The sequence below is a fragment of the Oculina patagonica genome, chromosome 4, assembly GCF_052425735.1.
Source record: "Oculina patagonica isolate OP01 chromosome 4, crgOcupat, whole genome shotgun sequence".
In the NCBI taxonomy this organism is placed as follows: Eukaryota; Metazoa; Cnidaria; class Anthozoa; order Scleractinia; family Oculinidae; genus Oculina; species Oculina patagonica.
This window is the reverse complement of record NC_135761.1, coordinates 55,981,476-56,002,139: the sequence shown is the minus strand read 5'-3', so window position 1 is coordinate 56,002,139 and position 20,664 is coordinate 55,981,476. Positions and strand designations below refer to the sequence as shown.

The window sequence follows — 20,664 nt, the reverse complement described above, 5'->3', positions numbered from 1 at the left end:
TGCGAACGAGTTGCTGACACGTATAAAAATATATAATTTCATTCACTTTCACATATGTTTCAATAAATTGTGGCAAAAGTTGTCTGTTTAAGCTACGCTCCCCTCCCCTGACAGTTCACTATTTTACCCACAACACTCCACTCTCCTAGTACTTCCGTATTTCAGGGAAATTCCCGACTCTGCAAGATGTAGTCATTTTGCCAAATTTATCCTGTTGTAGCATTCGTCCATGCTCTAAGCACTGAACTCTGTACGATCGTAGTAGTCTTTTACGCTTGGCTAAATGCCATCGAGCGAAGCAGTAAGATTTTAATTTTAGCAACCTCTTGAAATCCGCAGTTGATAGCAAACATGTGAGCTGCATCGCACCGCTTCGATCGTTTTTGGCGGGGAACCTGAAAATATAGTTGAGCTGCTCTCTAGCAGTTCACAAGGCCAAGGTAAGTTAACAAACTGTTTGCTGATAAATAGAAGAGGACTTGTAGTTGTTTAAAAATGAAGTTAATTGTATGAAATGTATTATGATTCAAGGAGTTCGTCCAGACAAAAACAGGACGTCTGCATATTGGCAAAACAATCTTTCTGTGCTAAATTGCTTCGATCTCCTTGTAAAACTTTACTAATCAACTTACAAGAGACTCTTCTTTAGCTCAGCTGGAACTTGTGTTTGTTCGCTGCATATTTTCCCGGGTAAACTGTAAAAGTACTTAGCTAATCATCGCCGGTTCAAATTCAATAATTGCATGGTTAATTCTGACAGCAGATAACAACCTTGTAATTGAGGGAGTTTTAGCCGGTAAGAAAACAACAACAAATTATGTAGGGGAAATTTTACGAAGTTTGATCACAAAATATGTGATATCCTGTCAAAAATCCCAGTGTCGAGTAGTCACCGGTAGAATAAAACGTACACAAAAATATTATTATGTCATGATTTAGGAAACTGTAGCTAGAACTGCATGGACATTACGTTCAGGTCTTTATAAATACGCAGGCATTAGATGGGAAATCGGAGTTACAGTGTTCAGTGTTGCGATCAGGGCACCGTTGGCCACCGTGGATAAAAACACCACATTGGCAGAACGTGATCTGAACTAGCTAACTGAGTTTACATTCGAGTTGAAAGTCACTACATCAGCTGATTCTATTATCCTTTCTATAAGTTTTGAACTTCCAACTAGAAGATTTTTTGCGCTATTTGAATCATGAATGTCTGGAGAGAGTGGTCAATTTTTTGTAAGGTATGGGATGATTTTTCCTCAAAGGAAGCTACAATAGAGAATAGTGAAGAACTTGGATGGACTGAAATCTAGTGGAATCCAAGAGCTTTTCATTCAGCAATTACAGTTGAATCCCATATTCTCAAACCTCTGACTAAAAGCAAATGAATTAGTTCGAGTGATTGGGGTAAACTGCAAAATTCGACTTATGGAAGGTAAATTAAAGGACTTTTGGCTCAAGTTATCAGCAGGTTTGTAAAATTGAGGGCTTAAGAAATGGGGATTGCAGTGTACTGTCAGTGACATCTGACATATTTAAGGATGTTTGCAGGATATCAGATAATGGGATCTTATTTACAGATATATTGGTGTCTGTTGTGTTAAAAGTGATTGAAGTAATTTATTTGAGGCAAAAATGAAAGTGAAAGATATTAAAAGTATGTCACTACAAGAATGCAAATTGTTTCTTTTACTAGGTGATGGAATGTGCAAGAGAAAGGAAAAGATCAAGGGAGGGGTGGGTGGAGGAAAGATGCCTTGGGTCTGGTGCCTTTGGAACTGTTCTGCTTTATGAGAACAAGGTAAGTTGTTATATAGTTGCAGGTTTCTCCTTAACAGCACATCCTCTCATTAGGCTACTTCTGAGGTCACATGACATCTTCAGGCAACATTGCAAAATCTATGACCTCACAGGATAAGAGTGCACTGTTACCCGCGACTGTTGACCAGCAACCGCCGTTCTTCTAAAGTCTTTGTAAATTGTGCTGTATAACAAATCACTTAATGACAGTATGTTAGGAAACCAGTTAATCTTGTTTCCCTCAAACCTCAATGTTTTCCTTGGCTCTGCCTCCAGAAACATTGAGATTCTCAGGAAATAAAAAAAATTAACTGTTCCCCTCACGACCATTGTTAAAGATGAATTCCAGTCCGTACCGCGCAATCTCGGCTGCAATGTTTATGTGAGCCTCACACGAAGGAATGTTTACAAGCAAAACTAAAAATTCCGCGACAAACTTACCTTTTTCTTCATTATATTAACGCCAGATATCCTTGCAGAACAAATAATAACGAGTAGAAGAACCTTGACACTATTTCAAACCGACGTTTCAGCTCATCGGAAATTCTTGCACGAAACGAACTGTAATGGCGGACTAAAAAACTTCATGTATGCTGTCACCGAAGTGTAACGTTTCAACGAATTCAAAACAAAAACGAAAACAAACCCCGAGTCTGCGCAGTACGGACTGGAAATCAGCTTTAAGTGTTAATTGATCCTATATTGCCAATTTGCTAAAACTATGTGCTAATGCCTAGAGAAACATTTGTGTCATTTTTGAAACTTCCTTGAGCACCAGGTCATAGCAGGGGGAGAGGGAGTGAGGGGGGCCTGATTCTCCCCCCCCCCCACCACCTCAAAAGAAGAAAAAATTGCAACATTACTGGGCAGCTGCCGTAATGATGTCAGTTTTGAAAACTAGCAAGAGCTAGCTGTGTGCTCAGATTTTCACATTTTTGTTTGTGTCCATTTTACTGGCACAAATTTCAGCTGACTTATCTGGATACTTACTCCCAGTAGTGGTACCACTGGATGGCAATAGCACTCGATCTGCTATTTGATTTTGATTTTGACCTCTCAAAAGTTGATAACAATCATAGGTGGCTGAAATTTTAAATATTAATCAATAAATCAAGTCTTGCCAAGAGAGTAAATCAGAGGGATTTATTAGAGGGTCTTTATTCAATCTGAAGACTGCATTAATTGATGGTATGGCCCAAGGTCGGCAGTTGTGACTTTTTGCCCATTACCCATTCCCCGCCTCCCCTGAATTTTAGCCTGAAAGCTTAATTTTCAGGTTTGTGCCTATAGTTTGATGATAAAGCTTTTAATAGGTAGGAACTAAATCAAAGCATTTCCTTTTTAGTATTGTTTACTAGGAAGCAAAAGGAACTTGAACCATAGTTGTTTTCTTGCCTCCACCTTATATTAGATTACTAAGGAACAAATTGCCCTCAAGAGATGTCGCATGGAACTAAATCCTCATAACAAGAAGCTTTGGCATCAGGAAGTTGACATAATGAAGAGGCTGGATCACCCAAACCTTGTGTCGGCTAAAGAGGTTCCTCCACCGCTGGATGTTAGCGATGATGAACTTCCTCTGTTGGCCATGGAGTTCTGTTCTGGAGGAGACCTGAGAAAGGTGACCTTAATTTATTGTGTTGTTCCAGAAAATATCCATACCCCTCCCATGGAAGGTTTTTTTTTGGTTTGAATCACCCCCCCCCCCCCACTGGAAATTCCAGTTAAGCCCCATACTTTGCTTTAAAAATTTTGGCTTTTGAGACCCCCCACCCCCTCAGACTTTCAATGACCTTTTGTGGGGTGGGTATGGATATTTTCTTGAACTGCACATTCTAAAACTGTCTTAGTGTCTATGTAACTTGGCCTGCAGGTTTTTCTTGGATTTTGAAAACTTGGTCTTCGGGGTGACCTCACAGTTGTACTTAATCACTTTTCATAACTAAGGTCAATCAGCAAACTCTCTGTGTCAGTTTTTCTTTGGAGGGGGCTAGGGGGTGCCTATTTGAGGCTGGGTGCTTATAATCGAATAGACACGGTACCTATATAAATAATCAACTACTTCACATGCTTAGGTACTGAATGCACCAGAAAGTTGCTGTGGGTTGAAAGAAAAGACGGTTTTAAAGATTACCTCTGATGTTGGTGAGAAATTTAATATAATAATGTATATATTAAATCAATAAATATCTTGCATCTTCTGTGAGGAGCAACCAAAAAGAATATTTAATTTATTATCAACAATATAAAAAAGATAAAAAGATAAAAAACTTTATTAACGTGTCTGTGTGTTTAGCCCTTATGGACTAATTGGGGACACAATTAAAATACCTAAAATACTATTAATAGTACTAAGCTAAAAATATTTAAAATACTTAACTAAAAACTAAAAACTAATATTTACAATGTCTTAAGCGCAACAGAGTTTGCAACAGTTACTATTGTTGTCCACGTAGTCCGATAGATTTAGTTCTAATTTTAGTTTTGAATGCAGCCACAGTCGGCGAGTTTTTCTGTTCTTTGCTTAATTTTGACCATAGAAGTGGTCCAAGATATCTGATACAATGTTTCCCGTAGCGTTTAGTATCAAAACGCGGTAAGACAAAATCACAGTTTCTGAGCGAGTGTGTAGTGTCTTTGCGGACAAAAAGGGCAGAGACGTTGTCTGGCGCAAGCCCGTTCTTGATCTTATACATAAGCGTTGCTGTATCTTGTAAACGCCTATTATATAGTGTGGCCAAATCTGCCCGTCCCAAGAGTTCGTTATAGGTTTCGGCGTGGGATCTGAATATAACTCTTAATGCGCGTTCCTGAATTCTCTCAAGTTTCCTTTTGTCCGATGACTTACAAAACTGCCATGTTAGATGGCAGTATGTTAGGTGAGGTAAAATGAACATCTTATACAGTAATAGCTTAGCCTTGCAAGGTATTAAATTGCGAAGACGAGAAAGTACTCCGACTTTCTGGCTGGCCTTAATGCATAGCACACGGATATGCTCAGTGAACTCAAGATTATCGTCGATGTGAACTCCCAGTAGCTTGATTTGTTCTGTTTTTTTTTTTTTTTCTGTTTAAGTGTGAGTCCCTTCTTTGGGTAAATTCACTTCATAAAAAACAGTTAGAAGCTTTATAAGATAATGATGAAGAGCAGAGTAATCAGAAGCGTTTGAATAACTCTTTAAGCTCTTTTGGCCTTATAAGGATGAGTGCTGCACTGAGCAGGGTTTTGAGTGTAAAACACCAACAAATTTGTCAGAACTTTAAAACAGGACTAGGAAATTATGAATTTGGTAGCCAGTGGACACTGTTCGTTAGTACTTAGCCATCCAATCAGCATGCATGTTATATATATAATGTAACCAAAACTGAAGTATATTGCTTACTAGCCATATATTTTCAAAGGACATTGTGAGACAAATCTCATATTGTTTTGTGCTTTGTGTTAACCCTGCTGCACTGTAAATTATGCAAGCCACATTTATTTGTGCGAGTTGCATGGCTGCTTGCCAAATGCTGTTGATAACCCACCTGGTTTTTAAAGCTTCTTGAACCTTCTTCTTTGATTGGTTGATTGATTGGTTACTGTTTTGATAGCTGCTGCAGTGGAGTTTCTTCATGGTCACCGCATCATTCACAGAGATCTCAAACCTGAAAACATTGTGATAAGCCATGCAGATAATAAGGTAAGCAAAAAACTGGACACTAACCATTTAATATCTGGCTTTAAAGGAAATAGTGAGTTATATTTTCCCCAAGATGCTGGAGGGGCCATGTCAGTTGCATGTTTTATTCTATCATACATTGCTGAAGAAATATTTTGGCTTCCAAACTATATTTTACGTCAAATGTTGTGGTTGAAGAAACACCCACATTGAAAGTGAATGAAAGCCTCCTAATAAAAAAGATTAATACATTACATTTGACACAGTCTCTGGGTTGTAAAAAATTCTATATACTGTGGTCATTAGTTATTGTTCTTGTAACATTTTAAGCTATATTTTGTTCCTCCAGGTAGTTTACAAACTGATTGATCTTGGCTATGCAAAAGAACTGGATCAAGGAAGTCTGGCGACTACTTTTGTGGGAACTTTTAAATATCTGGTGTGTAACTGATAATTGTTTGACCGATCTTAATTGATTTTTGGATTTTTGGAACTGGAATGCACATTTTAAACCATTTCCATCAAAGAAATAAAAGGATGTTTAGTATCAGAACTAGATTAGGATGGGAAATAACTGTAGTTACAATTTCACAGTTTTAACAGGTGTTAAGACTTGTTTCCATTTTATTTGAATGACAACTACCTTTTACGGACCTTTATTTTAAAATATTGCCTTCAAGCAATGTTACCTAATTATTGCAGAATTTAGTGCATGATATGATTAGTGTGTGATTTACATCATTTTAATTGCCACTTTCTGTTTCTTTTGTCAACAGGCCCCTGAACTGCTTGACAAAGTGAAATACACAAAAACAGTAAGACAAATAAATAATGGATCAGAATATAATCAGGGGGAAGCTTAATCCTTTTCACAACCTTTAAACAGGGGGTTAAGTATTAAAGAGATGGGGACTCATTTCAAATCATAATTATATCACCTTAAATCATATATTATCAGTAAGGGTAGAAATAAAGAAATAAACTGGGCTTTTTGATGTTTCAGAAAAATAACTTTTTATAAAAAAAATAGTAATGTTGCCTTTTTTCGTGTTCATAAAATGTTATGATGTACCATGTGTGGAGGGTAGGAGGGTTATTAAAAAGAGAGGGGCTTATTAGAGAGGAGGATTAATAGAGGTTTTAAGGCATTTTAATAAGTCACATTTTCAGTCAGAACTAAGTTAAGCTCTATTTTGTTTTCCTTGTGTTTACCTTGCTCCAGTTCCCTTTCTTTCCCTTCCTCCATTTGCCCTTCCTTCCTACCTACCAACCCGCCAGACGTACAGCTGTACCTACCTTCCTTCTTTCATTGTTTGTTTCTTCAATGTTACATTGAATTCATTAATTTTCCTTTGTTTGCTTATCTTTTCAGTCACTTTCCTTCATCAGTTCATATTGATTCTTTATTTCTTTTTTCCTTTTTTTTTCTTTATTTCTTTCTTTCTTGTATTCTTACCTTGTCTCTTCAGCTAAATAGCAATAAATTGTATCTTTACTATTGCAGGTAGATTACTGGAGCTTCGGCACCGTGTTGTTTGAATGCATTACTGGAATGCGGCCTTTCCTAACAGAACTTTCTCCTGTCCAATGGTATGAGTAGTTTTATGCTGTCAGTGGAACTTATGGCTTATCCCTTGACTTAGCCTCAGTTACGTTGTTACTGATGTTAAGGAGACCATTCTTTGTTTACCTCTATAAACAGAGCTAGATAATGAGCTCTGAAATTTCAAGTTGAGCTAAATTTGGTTGCAGTTGCCATAAATAAAACCACGGCTTATTCAATCAGTTCTAATTGTGTCTACACCTGTCAAATGTTTTCTTTCTGTTGTTGTTTTTAACCTGTTTCATAATTGTCAGGTTCTAGTTTTAGTCCTTATGACCTTAGCTAGCCCCTTTCTGTAACCAGCTACTGATTGGTCCTGAGTGTAACTGCTTAACACAGGGGGCTAGTGTACCTTAACCAGTGTAAAATGTTTAATCATCCACTTCATAAAATGACATAATGTTCATCCCAGCCAAGGGACATCTTCAGATACCTTTCAGCTTTGGTAAACTTGTTTGGCATGGCACTTAAAGTCCTGCTCAAAATTCAAATGATGTTAGCCTTAGAAATGCGGCATTAGACTAGCCTCAAGTCACATTCTTCACTTTTCAAAATAACTGAGTTTCATTGCTGATCATCATTAGGTACAACAAAGTTCGTGACAAAGGACCAGATGACATTTGTGCCTACTTTGATTTGAAAGGTAACTCAATGTGTTTAGTATGTATAAGTTAATCTTAGTACAAGAGGTGAATCAGGGTGTTGGGTATACGTGAGCCTCATTAGCCCATACAAAGCACAATAATTATTGCTCTCGATCTGCTCTTGATTGATTAATCAACACAGCTATCCTTAACATGTGAAAATGGGAAAATGAGAACATTATGTGAGGTGAAATTATATAAAGCCCACAAAAAGAAATTCCTCTTATTTACAAGGACCAAGAAGTAGTTGGTTGATTGGTCGATTTGTCAGTTAGTCAGTTATTTTATGGTTTGAGACATGACGAGTCCTTCCTTGTTGTGAGATAGCTGTCGTCAATCTCCTTTGATGGTTGTACATAATCCTCTGGAAGGTTAACGGTGAAGTACAGAGCCCAAATGGCATTACCTAAGTCATAAATTCCGTGTTATCGTTGTGAGTGGGATCCTATGAGTGACACTTGACAGGGCCTTGTGAGTTTTATCGATGCAATGATCTGTGTGTCTGGGTAATGTGTGGTTAATGTGTTTTGTTTGGCTTCTTTTCAGAGGACATACGGTTCTCTTCAGTCCTGCCAACTCCCAATTCCCTCTGCAGGTATGTGGCGTTTGGTAGTAATCATCTAAGAGATGACAATTACACTTGTATACAGCAATGATGGTATTGACAGTGTAAAATATTAACAATATGGAAGTTGTCAAATATAACGGTGCTATATTTTTTCTTTCATGATAGGCAACTTCAGGATAAGTTTGTAGCCCTTCTTAGACTGTTATTGTTGTGGGACCCAAAGGCACGTGGAGGTTCAGTTCTTCGAAGTGGCAAGAAGGAATGTTTTGACGTGCTTGAAAAGATCATCAACACTGTGGTAATTCCTTTAACTGATTTACAACTGCTGCTCAGTTGCTTTGTAAGCCTTAATGTTTACTCGAAGGTATTTTATACTACGTATCTCTTACATATATTATACAAGACTATAACTGTTTATTTTACAGATAGTACGGGTGTTCGCAATCAGTTCAGCAGTGGTGCTTCCATTTGAAGTATTACCAACTGAAACGTGAGTTGTATCATTCAAATGCTTCTAGTTACAGTAACAGGTTTTACTGTGATCGACATAATCATTGTTTTCGACATAAAACATAAATCAGTTATAAACATGTAAATTTCGTTTTGCGTTGAGTTGACATAAAAATGATGGAAATGATCGCATCTTGAATGAAAGGAAGTTTTAAAGGTATCAAATGGCGCATCCGTCTGTATATTTAACAATTATCCTGCGAAATCGCGCGGAATATCGCCTGATACTTAGCCAACGAGGCCATAGTCTGAGTTGGCTAAAATCAGACGATATTCCGCAAGATTGAGCAGGATAATTGTTTTATTATTCAAAAAATTGTCAACGAAACACATTTCGCACATGGAAAAACTGTAATTGTGCTGCGCTTTACAAGATTTCAGACGAATCTTTGCAACCTACGAATATCGCAGGATATCTTTTATGTACGGATGACAGATATCGTTAACATTTTGACCATATGTGGGCAGCGCGCGCATCTGTTGAATAATAATTAACAATTAGATTATGAGCTCGAGATTTCTATCGTGTGATAGTTGATTCGGGCTTAGCCCTCATCAACTATCACACATAGAAATATATCAGCTTTCGGTGGAAACAATATGACTAAGCCAGTACTCTAAACACTCTAAGCTTTTGTGGGAGATGAAGTGGCAAAATAGTAAGCATGCTGGCCTGAGTCATTGTGTTGCGTTCTTAGGCAAGACGCTTTACCCTTACAGTGCCTCTTTCCACCCATTTATTAATGGGTACTGGCGAATTTGATGTTGTTTGGGGTAACATTGCAAAGGACTAGCATCCCATTCAGGAGGAGGGAGTAGAAATACTCCTAGTCCAAAATAAGCTCCAGGCTGGTGAGCCACTTGGCCCAACGCAGACTTTACCATTCTAAGCAAGCTTTTGAGTTTTTAATATTTTGTATTACAGCATAGAGGATCTGCAAGTAAAAATATGTGACGCGACTGGAGTAGATGTTAGGGAACAGGAATTGTTGACGGCTTCAGGGCAAGCTGTTAAACCAAAAACTCTTGTTGTGGACTGCATCAAGGATAATAAGGTCAGGAAAAAAAAAGGAAAATCTTCATCTGCATTTTGATTATTGTTGTCACTGTTAATGTTGTTTTTGTTGGATATTCTTTTTGTTATTGTTGATGCGTTGCTGTTGTTGTTGCTAACTTACAGGAATCTTTTACAACATAATTTGATTTAAGGTGACGACAATTAGCTAGATTGTAGCCAATAGTAAACATCATTTCACGTCTCCTTTTAACATCAATACAATATTAAACAGAAAGGCCGTCAACGAACAATGCACGTGTTATGTGCCGCCAGATTAACATTCGTAGAATTGTATACAACATTCTAGAACACTATATTAAGCTAACAACTGTTTTTGTTGCATGTACATGTGAAGACGGGAGAAGACTGTGCTCTGTTCCTGTTGCCTACTAATAATGAACCAACGTCCACGCGGCCATTCTACACAATGCCACCTACTGTTCAAGGAATGGGTAAGAGAAGTAGTTGCCTACTGAAAACAGCCTTAGTATACTAAAGACTGGTTTTCACTGGACGTAAGCCTAAGCACAAGCATCGAAAGGATAAACTCATTCTTCTTGTGCTGTCCTTACTAGGAAATTTACATAAACAGTACAAGAACGAAGAATTTTGCACCTGAGCTTATGCTTGTGTGTATGTCCAGTAAAAAACAAGCCTTTAATGCACAACTTATGGTGGTACAGAACAACCATGGACACAAGTGTTGGAAAACATACGCCCCTTTCCCCTACTTTGATGTTGTTTTAGAAATTGTTGTTGATTGATTCTTTTCGCATTTCCAACAATAAATGGGGCACGGGGGAAAATTCCAACGCAAGACGTCGAACGTTAGAAGCCTCGTAAGTCATTGTCAGTTTTTTCTACGAAACACAAATCAACGACTTCTCTTTTACCAACCTACGTCCATGTTGACGACAGTAGCTCTCTACTCAGGTCTATTTAGGTTCCTGAAATTAAAACAGAGTTCAATTTACAACTGTTATGCAATGAACGTGATGTATATTTGAACAGAAACAAACATAACTTTTGAGTTTCAAGAAACATTGTTGTCGAACTTGATAGCGATGGTGTGCATTTCTGTATACGCAGGGAGGTGGTCTCTCAGATGTTTAGCTATAACATACTTATCTTGTCTGATTACTTTTTGTTTCAGTCACCGAACAGAAAACCTTGATGTCTTACGAGGTAATTAACACATCTTTCGTCTATGTTCAGAAATACAACATTGTGTGATTAGTGACTTTGGATATCAAGGTCGTAGCTGTGCTGTGTAATGTGACATTGTGTTTTGAACTTTTGGCTTTCAGGAATTGAAAAGGGCTTTAGCTCAGGGAGTGAACTTTTGCCGTGAGCAAATAAAGCTAAATCAGCTGCTGATTGAAGGTTTTAGAGCAGCTCAGTGAGTTGAAACATTTTTTCATTATTGTCTAAAGACGTATAAATGATAAAAGCCTTCAAATGCAGCCACCATATTCATCATAAGCTCACCACAACAACCTACAAGAGACGCATTACTAAAAGCTGATTTAACGTAATGGGAGGTAGCTGCATTTGTAGGAGATGGTGATAGTGAAACGTTTGTTTTGTCTAACATAGAGCAAAACAGCGAATATTAAAAGAATGCGTTCGCAGATTGACATATGCACGGTTAAAATGTGATGTGTGCAGGGAAGTGTTGAGAGTGCCGGTCCGGGCTTAAATCCTAGATGTGGCGTCATATGAAGGTTGTGTTTGTGGTTGGTTCTCGACATTACTCCAAGGTTTTTTCTTCCACAAAAAGCCAACGCGCCAAATTCCAATTCGATCTCGATGCAAATTCACTTTATAAGAAGCTCTTGAGAGCTTTTTCGTGTTTCAATAAATGAAATTTTTACTTTTTTCAATACGCAGTCACCGTCCTGGCCACACGCTAACACTGATTTTTGTGTTTTGCTGCAGCCGCAATGGCTGCAAGCAAAACACATTGAGAGCTGAAGTTTGTGCCGTAAGGACCGTAAGGACCGTAAGGTGTAAGGTGTAAGTGCCGTAACAGAGGAGAAATCTGAACTACCGATGTCAATCAAATCCATGAACAAACAAAATCGAAACCAATGAACCGTAGCGCTGATCGCATTCGAAGTTACGGGCCAAAGTATTCGAACGCAAACCACGTTGGACACGTTGGAAAACAGAAAACCGATTTAAAAGTATATCGCATTGGGAAAGAAAACAAACTGTGGCGCGACCACTCCAGTTTTATGAGAAATTATTCTGCAGTTTTCATCATTTACGAAAAGAGCGAAGACTTCTTGGAACCTCGCCGAAGGTCATAAATATTTTCTCCAAAGGACCGGTTAGTGCACAGTTTGTAAACTTTCGCTTTGAAAATAAACTTACCCTCACCTTGTCTACACTGTCTACAGCATACTAGTACTGTATTAACTCTGAACTTCATATTTTAAAATAAAATGTATGAACGTGTAACTTGTCACGCAAAGACAGCTGGTAGGCTGCACCGCTAATTGTAGCTGTATTCGAGCTATATAAAAGACAGCTAGAAACGAATTAATACTAGTAACATCACAATGGGAAAGAAACTTATTCAGTGGTGCACACCGTCGAAAACAAAGAAATATTAAAGGAAATTCTCATTCACCAGATTCACTGCATCAGATGCAACATTCGTCAGTTCGTGTTTAAATGCGTGGCGACCAGTTTGTTTACTAGTTATTAAAAAATAATACGGTCTTCATTTAATAAACAGTTTATCCTTAAATTTCAGCTTTTCTACGACTGACAGGTAGGTACTATAGTATAAGCCCCGCTAAAATAGCTGGAAAGGGAAAGTTTTTTGAAAAATGAATTTTTGACTGCCAGACGCGCTGGCGCCACATGTTTATTTTGTGAAGATTAATTAAACGCCGTGAAAAATAGAATTTGATGTCCAGCGAGCCACTGCATCTTCGGCTACGCAGTCCTCAGTGAATCCTCCAACTTCACAAATTTCTAAAACTTTAAGAAAACGAACTTTCGCAGAATCAAAAATTGGTCCTTATCGATCTTCCGATCTTGTTGTGAAGACACTGAAATTCGACGAGTGTTCATGCGTGAAGGGATGACTGACGAATGATAATAATTATTTGTAAACTTTCGCTTTCAAAATGAACTTTGCGTTACGTTCAACGCCGTCTTTCTGTTGTTGTACGCCGGTGCGCGTGCGATTATTTATAATTTCTGAATTTTGATCAGTAAAATTATCAGGATTGAATTAACACAAAGTGACTACAATATAGTGCAATTATTAACCTGCACACAAGTGACAGACAATAAAAGACGTTGGATTTCAATCTCGACTCACTTGTCTTTCATCAACATGTTCCCTAAGACTTTGCTCTAGCAGCAAAACACATGGACCCATTGGGGCCCTATTTTTATCCATCCTTTAAGTAAATACCTCTTCAAAGTAGACACTTAGTATAGTCGAAAGGGTTCCCGCTTAATTGTTACATTCAGTTCGTTAACAAAATTATAGTGCGAACGAAATCCTTTACAATTTTGTCTTTGTATATATACCGACACACCTTTAATAAATAAGCCTTCTTGTTGGGTTGTTTTGCCTGTTTCGTTGTCATATTTGTGCTAACCTTAGTACGTTTTTTCTCTCCAAATTACAGGATTTCATTGCTTGTTTTGAATTCTACACTCGGGCAGCTCAAGGCTGACGTAATGACTGAATTTAACAAACTGGAGGCAAAAATAGACTTTTTCAACTCCAGGTAACCCAAAACCTGCAGTTACATTCTGTATTGAAAAAAGGTGCCTTTATTAATGAATTTTATCAAAGTCGTGATTCCAACGCTTTACTAATCACTCAATCGTTGTTCGTTATATTATTTTTCAGTTTGCAGACCGATCTGGAAATTTATGCTGATAATATCAACATCGTTAAAAGTGAGTTTTACCAATATCTAACTGCAATAAGGTAAAATTAGTTAGTTAGTGTTTTTCGATACGTAAATGACGAGACGTTGTAAACTATATCGAGCCTTTTTTGTTTTTTTCAGATGACAAATTGCTTAGAAGCTGGAAACGGGCACAGAAAAAAGTGGAGTCATTTCAAAACGTAAGGGGAAATAAGACGTATCATAAATTGCATATGTGTACAGTAATAGAGTATTAGAGTTGGGATATCTAACTATGAATATTTAACTTTAAGCGCTTTTCTTTTCTTTTAATCATCGGGGGTTTCAAATCATTTCTTTGTCAATTAAGAAAGGAAAAAAGAAAGAAAGAGTGAAAGTTCTCCCGCCAGGAAGAGCATTTCTTCGCCTTTCTTCGAGGAACCTCGCCTGGCAAGAAAATAAATTCCTCCTCTCAAAAAAGTTATTCTGCCAAGAAAGGAACTGCTGTCAAAAAACGAAGTTCCATTGCTAAGAAAAGAAGTTCTTTTTCCAAAAATGGAACTTTTTCTGCCAAGGAGGGAACTTTTTTTGTCAAAATACGAATTTCCTTAGCCGAAAAAAAAATCTTCTGCTAAGCAAGCAACTTCTTCTGCTAAGAAAGAAACGTTCTCATGAACTTTCTAAAACTCAACTCAATTGCTTAAACTTGAGGTTCTTAATGGAAAACATTTTGACTTCACCACTTATAATTACTCTTAGTAAAAACATGTCAGTAAAAACATGTCGGATCAATTTAGGTTTCTGGGAAACTGCTCACCTACCCCTCCCCAAACGTAACATTAACCCTTACTTATCGCTTTGGGCAAAATGTTAGGTTTGGGGAGGGGTAGGTGAGCAGTTTCCCAGAAACCTAAATTGATCCAACATGTCTCACCTAATCTCATTAAGTTACGTGAACTAATGTATCAATTTGTTTACTTAAACCGTACTTTTTTGATTTCCTTTAGAACGACGTACCTCAACTAAAAGATTTAACAACAGCTCTGCAGGGCAGAGTTGTTGAACTGCAGAAGAGTCCATATGCAAGTGGAACGCAATCGAAGAGTAAAATGGATGAAATGAGGTAAAACAGCTAAATTTGACAATTGGAATCGACTAGAAAACATTAAACAGTACGATTACAACTAAAGTCGATTTTGATACTCGGCTCTGAAAAAGGCTTTGAATTTTAACTTATTTTTAAAATTGGTTTTGTAAACTTCAAACCTGTCGTTTACCCTTATCCATGACACAAATTTACAATCTGGCAACTACTAACTACTACTTACTAACAGACTTCTTCACTGGGGAACAGAACTGAAACTCGGAAATAGCAGATACAAGTAAAACAACCACACTCATTTCACAAAATCATTATTATTTCATTTATTTATGATGAGCTTTGTATGTTAAGCACCCCTGCTTCTAAAACTAGCTCAAGAGTCTGGTCTTTGTTTTGATGTCTTTAACATCTTATCCTCCTAGGTACCAGTGTGCTGTTCAACTTTACGAGAAGCTGAGGCAAAGTAAGGATTATAACTGAACTTACCTTCCCTGAGTCTGTTTTTTTTTGTCTCCTTGAAGTAAAGCATCTTACATGAGCCAAGTACAAACTGAATTGAGTTTATATACAGAATACTCCAAAATAGTAAAAACCAAAGGTAAACATCAGGAAAGAATAGAGATGAAGTAGAGTTCTCAAACTCATTAATAATTCATAAATTGAAAACAAAGACAATCATAACCGTGAAGTAATGAGGTTTGGATACCTGGTCTTAATTAGCATAGAAGTTTACGATTTTATTTCTCCGTTTACTCCGTAGTTTTTGTTTCGATTGAGAAGATATATCAAACACTCGAGGCAGTGTTTCATCGGCTATCCAAACACCTCGAATTTCGTCAAAAATACTCCACTGCACGTCGTATTTTCAACTCTCTTCTCGGTGTTTGGATATCCCTATGAAACGCTGTCTCTCGTGTGTGATATAATACATCTTGTAGTACAACTCCTTCCTGGTCACGAGTATCCCTTCCCTACCCAGGTAACATTTACATTTATGTTTTGAAGGCGACAGACGACCAGCGGATTGTCAGCAAATGGCCACGATTATTTTGCAGATCCTCGCACAGAGAGAGAAACTCCACAAGGATATTTTCACTCAGTTGAGGTACAGATGGGGTTGCGTAACATAATGGACTGATACACTTAAACCATTGGAAAAGTAGTTTGTTTCTGGGCATGCCAAAAACAGGCAGTGTAGCTGAGGTTGTTTCAAAATTGTTTACCGAGTAAGAATTGTGCAAGCCTGCTTCTTTAGGTCAACTTGGTTGGTAGGAAATTTGATTTCTTAGTGTGGGCCATGAAATGTCCTAATAGTTTTTTTCTTTTGTATCCGGATCGAACGGTCTGGGCTCAATCCTAGCTGGCCAGCTTGTGTTTTTTTGGTGCCCTTGAGCAAGACACTTTACTTTCAGAGTGCCTCTCTCTATCCAAGAGTATATTAAAGTAAGTACCGGCGAACAATTTCTGCAAGCTCACCAAATTCTGTAGCAGTACTCCTTGTCGCTTCATGCTAAAAAGAAGAGTGAAGCGCCACCCTGATAAGCCATCTAGGCTTGAAGGCAGATATTACGTTTGCCAGAAGCAAAATTATAATGTTCTAATTTGTGTGGTAATGCTGTACTATCTATTTTTGCTTGAAAAGTAATTTAGAGTTTCTTTTTTGATTTTGTATTAAATTTGTCATGGATCTTCTTTTTAGTGAAGTCATGACCTGCAGAAGAGAGATGCGCAGAGTGATGCATCGTTTACTTCAAGTCAAAGCTAAACTTGTCTCCAGAGCAGAAGAGCTTTCAGAGGTAAGTTCACTATCAAATGGCTCTCAAAACCATACACGTGGTTATCTTGGCTTAATTTATGTCGAGCTTCTATACTGGTTCATAAGAAGCATGCGACACGTTCTCACCAATCAGAGATAAGGTGTGTCTTCTCAGCCAATGACACCAACTGTGATTAGGTAACACTTCCCGTGCTAGGTGCCGGATTGGTGAGGCTGCTTTTGAATGGCTTTTAACAAAAAAAGCCCGAGTGAACGTTTGGGTGAAGAAACACATTAATTTCTACAGCACCATTGAACTTTTTAAATAATTTTTCTTCCAGCTGCAGAAGCAAAGACAAGTTGACCTGTGGAGGCTTCTCCAATCAAAGGTAGTTATTTTAGTGCTTTGTAAGGGTTTGAGAGCATCGACAGTAATGTGGGATATGGGTGTGAGAATTAGGCATAAATAAATTGTGCTCGGCAACTTTTGAACAACTTTTAGCGTTTTGAGCAACTTTTAGTAGTACCTGCAACCTAGGGAAACTTTTGCCTTCCTTGGCATACTATCAGCAACAAATTGATATAAAACCGATCCAAACGGATCCAAAACCCAGCGGTTATTCGCTGCAACATAGAGCCTGCCGCCGGCCATCTTGGACCATTTTGGTATTAACTGAAGTGCGAGTCACTTATGGCATCGCAATCAGATGAAATTTCAGACGAGGAAAATAGACATATTTTAGACATTGACCACATTGAGGTTGCCATAGACGCTGGGGCAGCTCTTAGTAAACCTGCAAGTGCTTCAATTTTCTAAAAAACACAAAATTCACTCTAGAGAGCAAGCAACTTTTCTAAATTTTGGTGGCAACTGTTTGATATTTGAGCAACTTTTGGGTATATTGTGAAGCAACTTTTCCTGAGTTTACTAGCACAATTTATTCATGCCTAGTGAGAATGATCTCTTTTCACCTCTTTGAAAATTGTTCAATGGTCAATCTACCTGGTTGTGTCTTGTTCAGAAAACGCCCGAGAACTGTCAGAAATCTGACAATTTCTGAAAACTCTTCGGTAAAATATCTTGGAAGGGGCTAATAACCTTGACTGGAATTAGCACTATATAATCCACACATTCCTTCAAGTGCTTTGTTTTATTGAGTACTCAATTAATCCGTCATTCATCATTATAGCAATTCATATCCTTGCATAACTCTTATAGTGGCAGTGCTAAAAAGAAACGTGAATTCCAGCTTGCGCTTCCGAGAAGCAGCTCTCAAATTTTGGGCAGTTGCATGCTTGCCTCAGTTTACGTTTTTTAGGATTTGGTCAGTCGGCAGACGACTTGCATGGGCCCTTGCCGATTTGGCAAGTAAGAATAAAACGTTACTTACATAGCAGGGAAATCTAGTTTCTTTTCTCGATCCCTGAGTGGTCAGGCGCAAAGATGAAATTGAGGAAATTATGTGATTTTCTGTACGGTTGTGTCAGCCATTAATTCACAATTTCCTTTTCTTTGCTTTAGAAACGAAACGAACAGGATTGTCATTGTTCGTCAAGTAGTTCACATGCATCACTTTCTTCACTCGCGACTTCAAGGTATGTGGCCGTCAATGTATAGGTCGGCACACACAAGGGGAATTGTCCCTGTGACTAGTCATGGGGACCAACTTCCTTTGTGTGAACTATCCATTTTGGTCACAAAATCAAGTCGCAGCGCAGCGACTAAATTTTGGTCTCTGCGACTAGTCCCACGAATTCAAACTGGTTTGAAATCGTGGGACTTGTCGTCCCATGAAATCCCCTCGTGTGAACTGCTCGTGTGACTAGTCCCTGTGACCAAAATAAAAAATCATCCAATCAGAAACCAAATCAGTCGGTCCCTGCGACGAGTCCCTTCGTGTAAACACTACAGGGGACATAACCCTGCGACTAGTCACACGCTTATAAGGCGTGACTACAAACTTGGACAAACCCGTTGAAACACTTAGCAAATTTCCACTAATTTAGCCAACGGAGTCCAGTTTTGCCACCCCCTCGCCCCATTTCAATGTTGTTAATGTTGTAGTGTTTTCAAAACAAAGCCTGTCAAACCGCAAACCTCATGAAACAACATTGAGTAGGAGAGGGGAATAAGGTATTTTAACCCGCTTGCAGGTCAGGACATTTGTGAAAAATGTGTGAAATGCGTTTGTTTCAACTAGTTGTGACCAAGAATGTAGTCCCTTCGTGTGTACTGTGTATGTGTCCCCTCGAATGTGCCGACCTAATTACGTAATACTGCTTGTAAGACCGATCGTGGCTTACGCAGTTAAAACTGCTTGAACTTACATCTACATCCGCAGTTCATATATCAATTATTTCATATACTTCACATCAAAACCACTTACAATATATTGGTTCTTGTTTCCTTTAGTGTCAGTACACAATCCGTTGTTCTGATTGAGGAGAGTTCCAGAAACTTTGAAAGGTAAGTCAAAACGTAATTTTGCCAGGCTTGCAAAAAACTTTTCTTATCTTAACAGTAATTGTAACATTACCAAGTATTGCGGTTGGAGCCAAATCAGCCAAATAAAGCAAAAAAATGAAATAGGTGGAAAACACTCACACATGACATAAAAATGACTTTCATGCCTTGCAGGTTTGCCGGAATGTTAAACCAGTTGAAGATCGATCAGATCAGTGACACAGAGGTACTAATTTATCTGTTCTGCGATGGACTTACATCCAATCCAGCGGGTGTAGCAATTCCTCTAGTCGCTTCATGTTACAGAAACCGCGTTCACCGTTTTGCTGTTTTTCTCACATTTTTTACTGTTAGTTTTGAAAAGTTGGCGGTACATCAAGACACTATGATTTTCTTGAGGAGAGATGTAGTGTTCATTGTGTCACGAGCGTGGGACAAAGAAAAAGTAATCTGAGTCCCTGACGTGAATCGAACCCATGTCTTCCCAAACACCAGGTGGGAGGGAGGTCATGGGTTTGATTCCCGTCGGGGACTCAGATTTTTTTTCCTTGTCCCACACTCGTGACATGGTAAACATTACATCTACTATATATCATTTCACTACCGAGCTAACCATCTTTATTTAGTTATCAAGATTTTCTTTATTCCGTTGGTCTATTTGCTTGACAGTGAATAAAAACTATTCAAATTTAAAAGGGTTTAAAATGTTTTCAAACTCGGAGCGCAAATAAAATTTAAAAGCGTGAAATATTTCGTCTGATATCATCCAGACTTCATCAGTCACTTCATCAGTGACTTCATCAGTGACTGATGAAGTCTGGATGATATCAGACGAAATATTTCACGCTTTTAAATTTTATTTGCGCTCCGAGTTTGAAAACATTTTAAACCCTTTTAACTATGTATCCGGAGCAGGAAACCAATATTTTCAATTGTATTCAAATTTAGATTCAACCTTTTTTTTTTTCAGAATTTTGACTGGGAATTCCTAGAAGAACACGACTTAGCTGACAAAGTCAGCGTATAAACTGGAACACAAAGTGTCTTGTCAAAACACGGTTAATGTTCGTCAAACGTGGAGACATTCCTATTGAGATTAATATACATGACCAAAGAATAAAATGTTTTATTACGACAATGACAGCCGTTACATGGGCCATGAACCAATTGAAGTGCTTTGTTACCGGTCCAGTACTTTACCAGGCCTTTTTTGTTGGGTCTTGCTGCGCTTGATTCGTTCTGTCAGGGACTAGGGCCTATATTTTCCAGAATGGCCCTCGAGCTTGGTTAATAAGATACAGTTATTAAATAACGCTATCAAGCTGCAAAGTCGCAATTTGATTGGCTACTGGGCATCGTCTATGACGGTTTCATAATTTTAAACTAGAATAGTGTTTATATTTATATTCAGTTTTTATTGTCAAGGTGAAACTTTTTCAGCTACATAGTAGTTTGAAGTAGTAACTGTTGTGTCGTGTTTAAATCCATCTTGAATGGTTTTTAGTTTCAGATATAATGTCCTTAGTATTTTACTGCAATAAAATTGCTTTATGAGAAACTAAATCGTCGGTTTATACTTGTTTCTCTAGCATGGCGTGTTAACCTGCCATGAGGACT

The 20,664-nt window shown here is 38.1% G+C and overlaps 1 protein-coding gene across 1 annotated transcript; it reads left to right on the top strand.

Annotated features, from left to right (window-relative positions):
* The first annotated feature begins 157 nt into the window (after positions 1-157).
* On the top strand, positions 158-20,610 carry LOC144650742 (inhibitor of nuclear factor kappa-B kinase subunit alpha-like). Its single transcript, XM_078510492.1, has 28 exons — positions 158-440; positions 1,697-1,801; positions 3,212-3,421; positions 3,876-3,945; positions 5,395-5,483; positions 5,812-5,901; positions 6,239-6,277; positions 6,967-7,052; positions 7,650-7,708; positions 8,256-8,304; positions 8,443-8,575; positions 8,703-8,767; positions 9,713-9,842; positions 10,200-10,296; positions 10,998-11,029; positions 11,152-11,243; positions 13,498-13,599; positions 13,725-13,774; positions 13,888-13,946; positions 14,733-14,848; positions 15,250-15,290; positions 15,833-15,932; positions 16,527-16,623; positions 16,925-16,972; positions 18,106-18,179; positions 18,997-19,050; positions 19,222-19,273; positions 20,018-20,610. Exons 2-28 carry the CDS (start codon positions 1,700-1,702, stop codon positions 20,072-20,074), a joined length of 2,193 nt encoding a protein of 730 aa, XP_078366618.1. The 5' UTR covers positions 158-440; positions 1,697-1,699; the 3' UTR covers positions 20,075-20,610.
* Positions 20,611-20,664: the final 54 nt, after the last annotated feature.

What these genes read in the sequence shown, in the direction of transcription:
- LOC144650742 (XM_078510492.1), top strand. Translation starts at nt 1,700, where the DNA reads ATGGAATGTGCAAGAGAAAGGAAAAGATCAAGGGAGGGGTGGGTGGAG. An exon ending in CTGGAGGAGACCTGAGAAAG is followed by an intron (nt 3,422 to 3,875) that starts GTGACCTTAATT and finishes TCACATGCTTAG; the next exon opens with GTACTGAATGCACCAGAAAG. An exon ending in ATAGACTTTTTCAACTCCAG is followed by an intron (nt 13,600 to 13,724) that starts GTAACCCAAAAC and finishes ATTATTTTTCAG; the next exon opens with TTTGCAGACCGATCTGGAAA.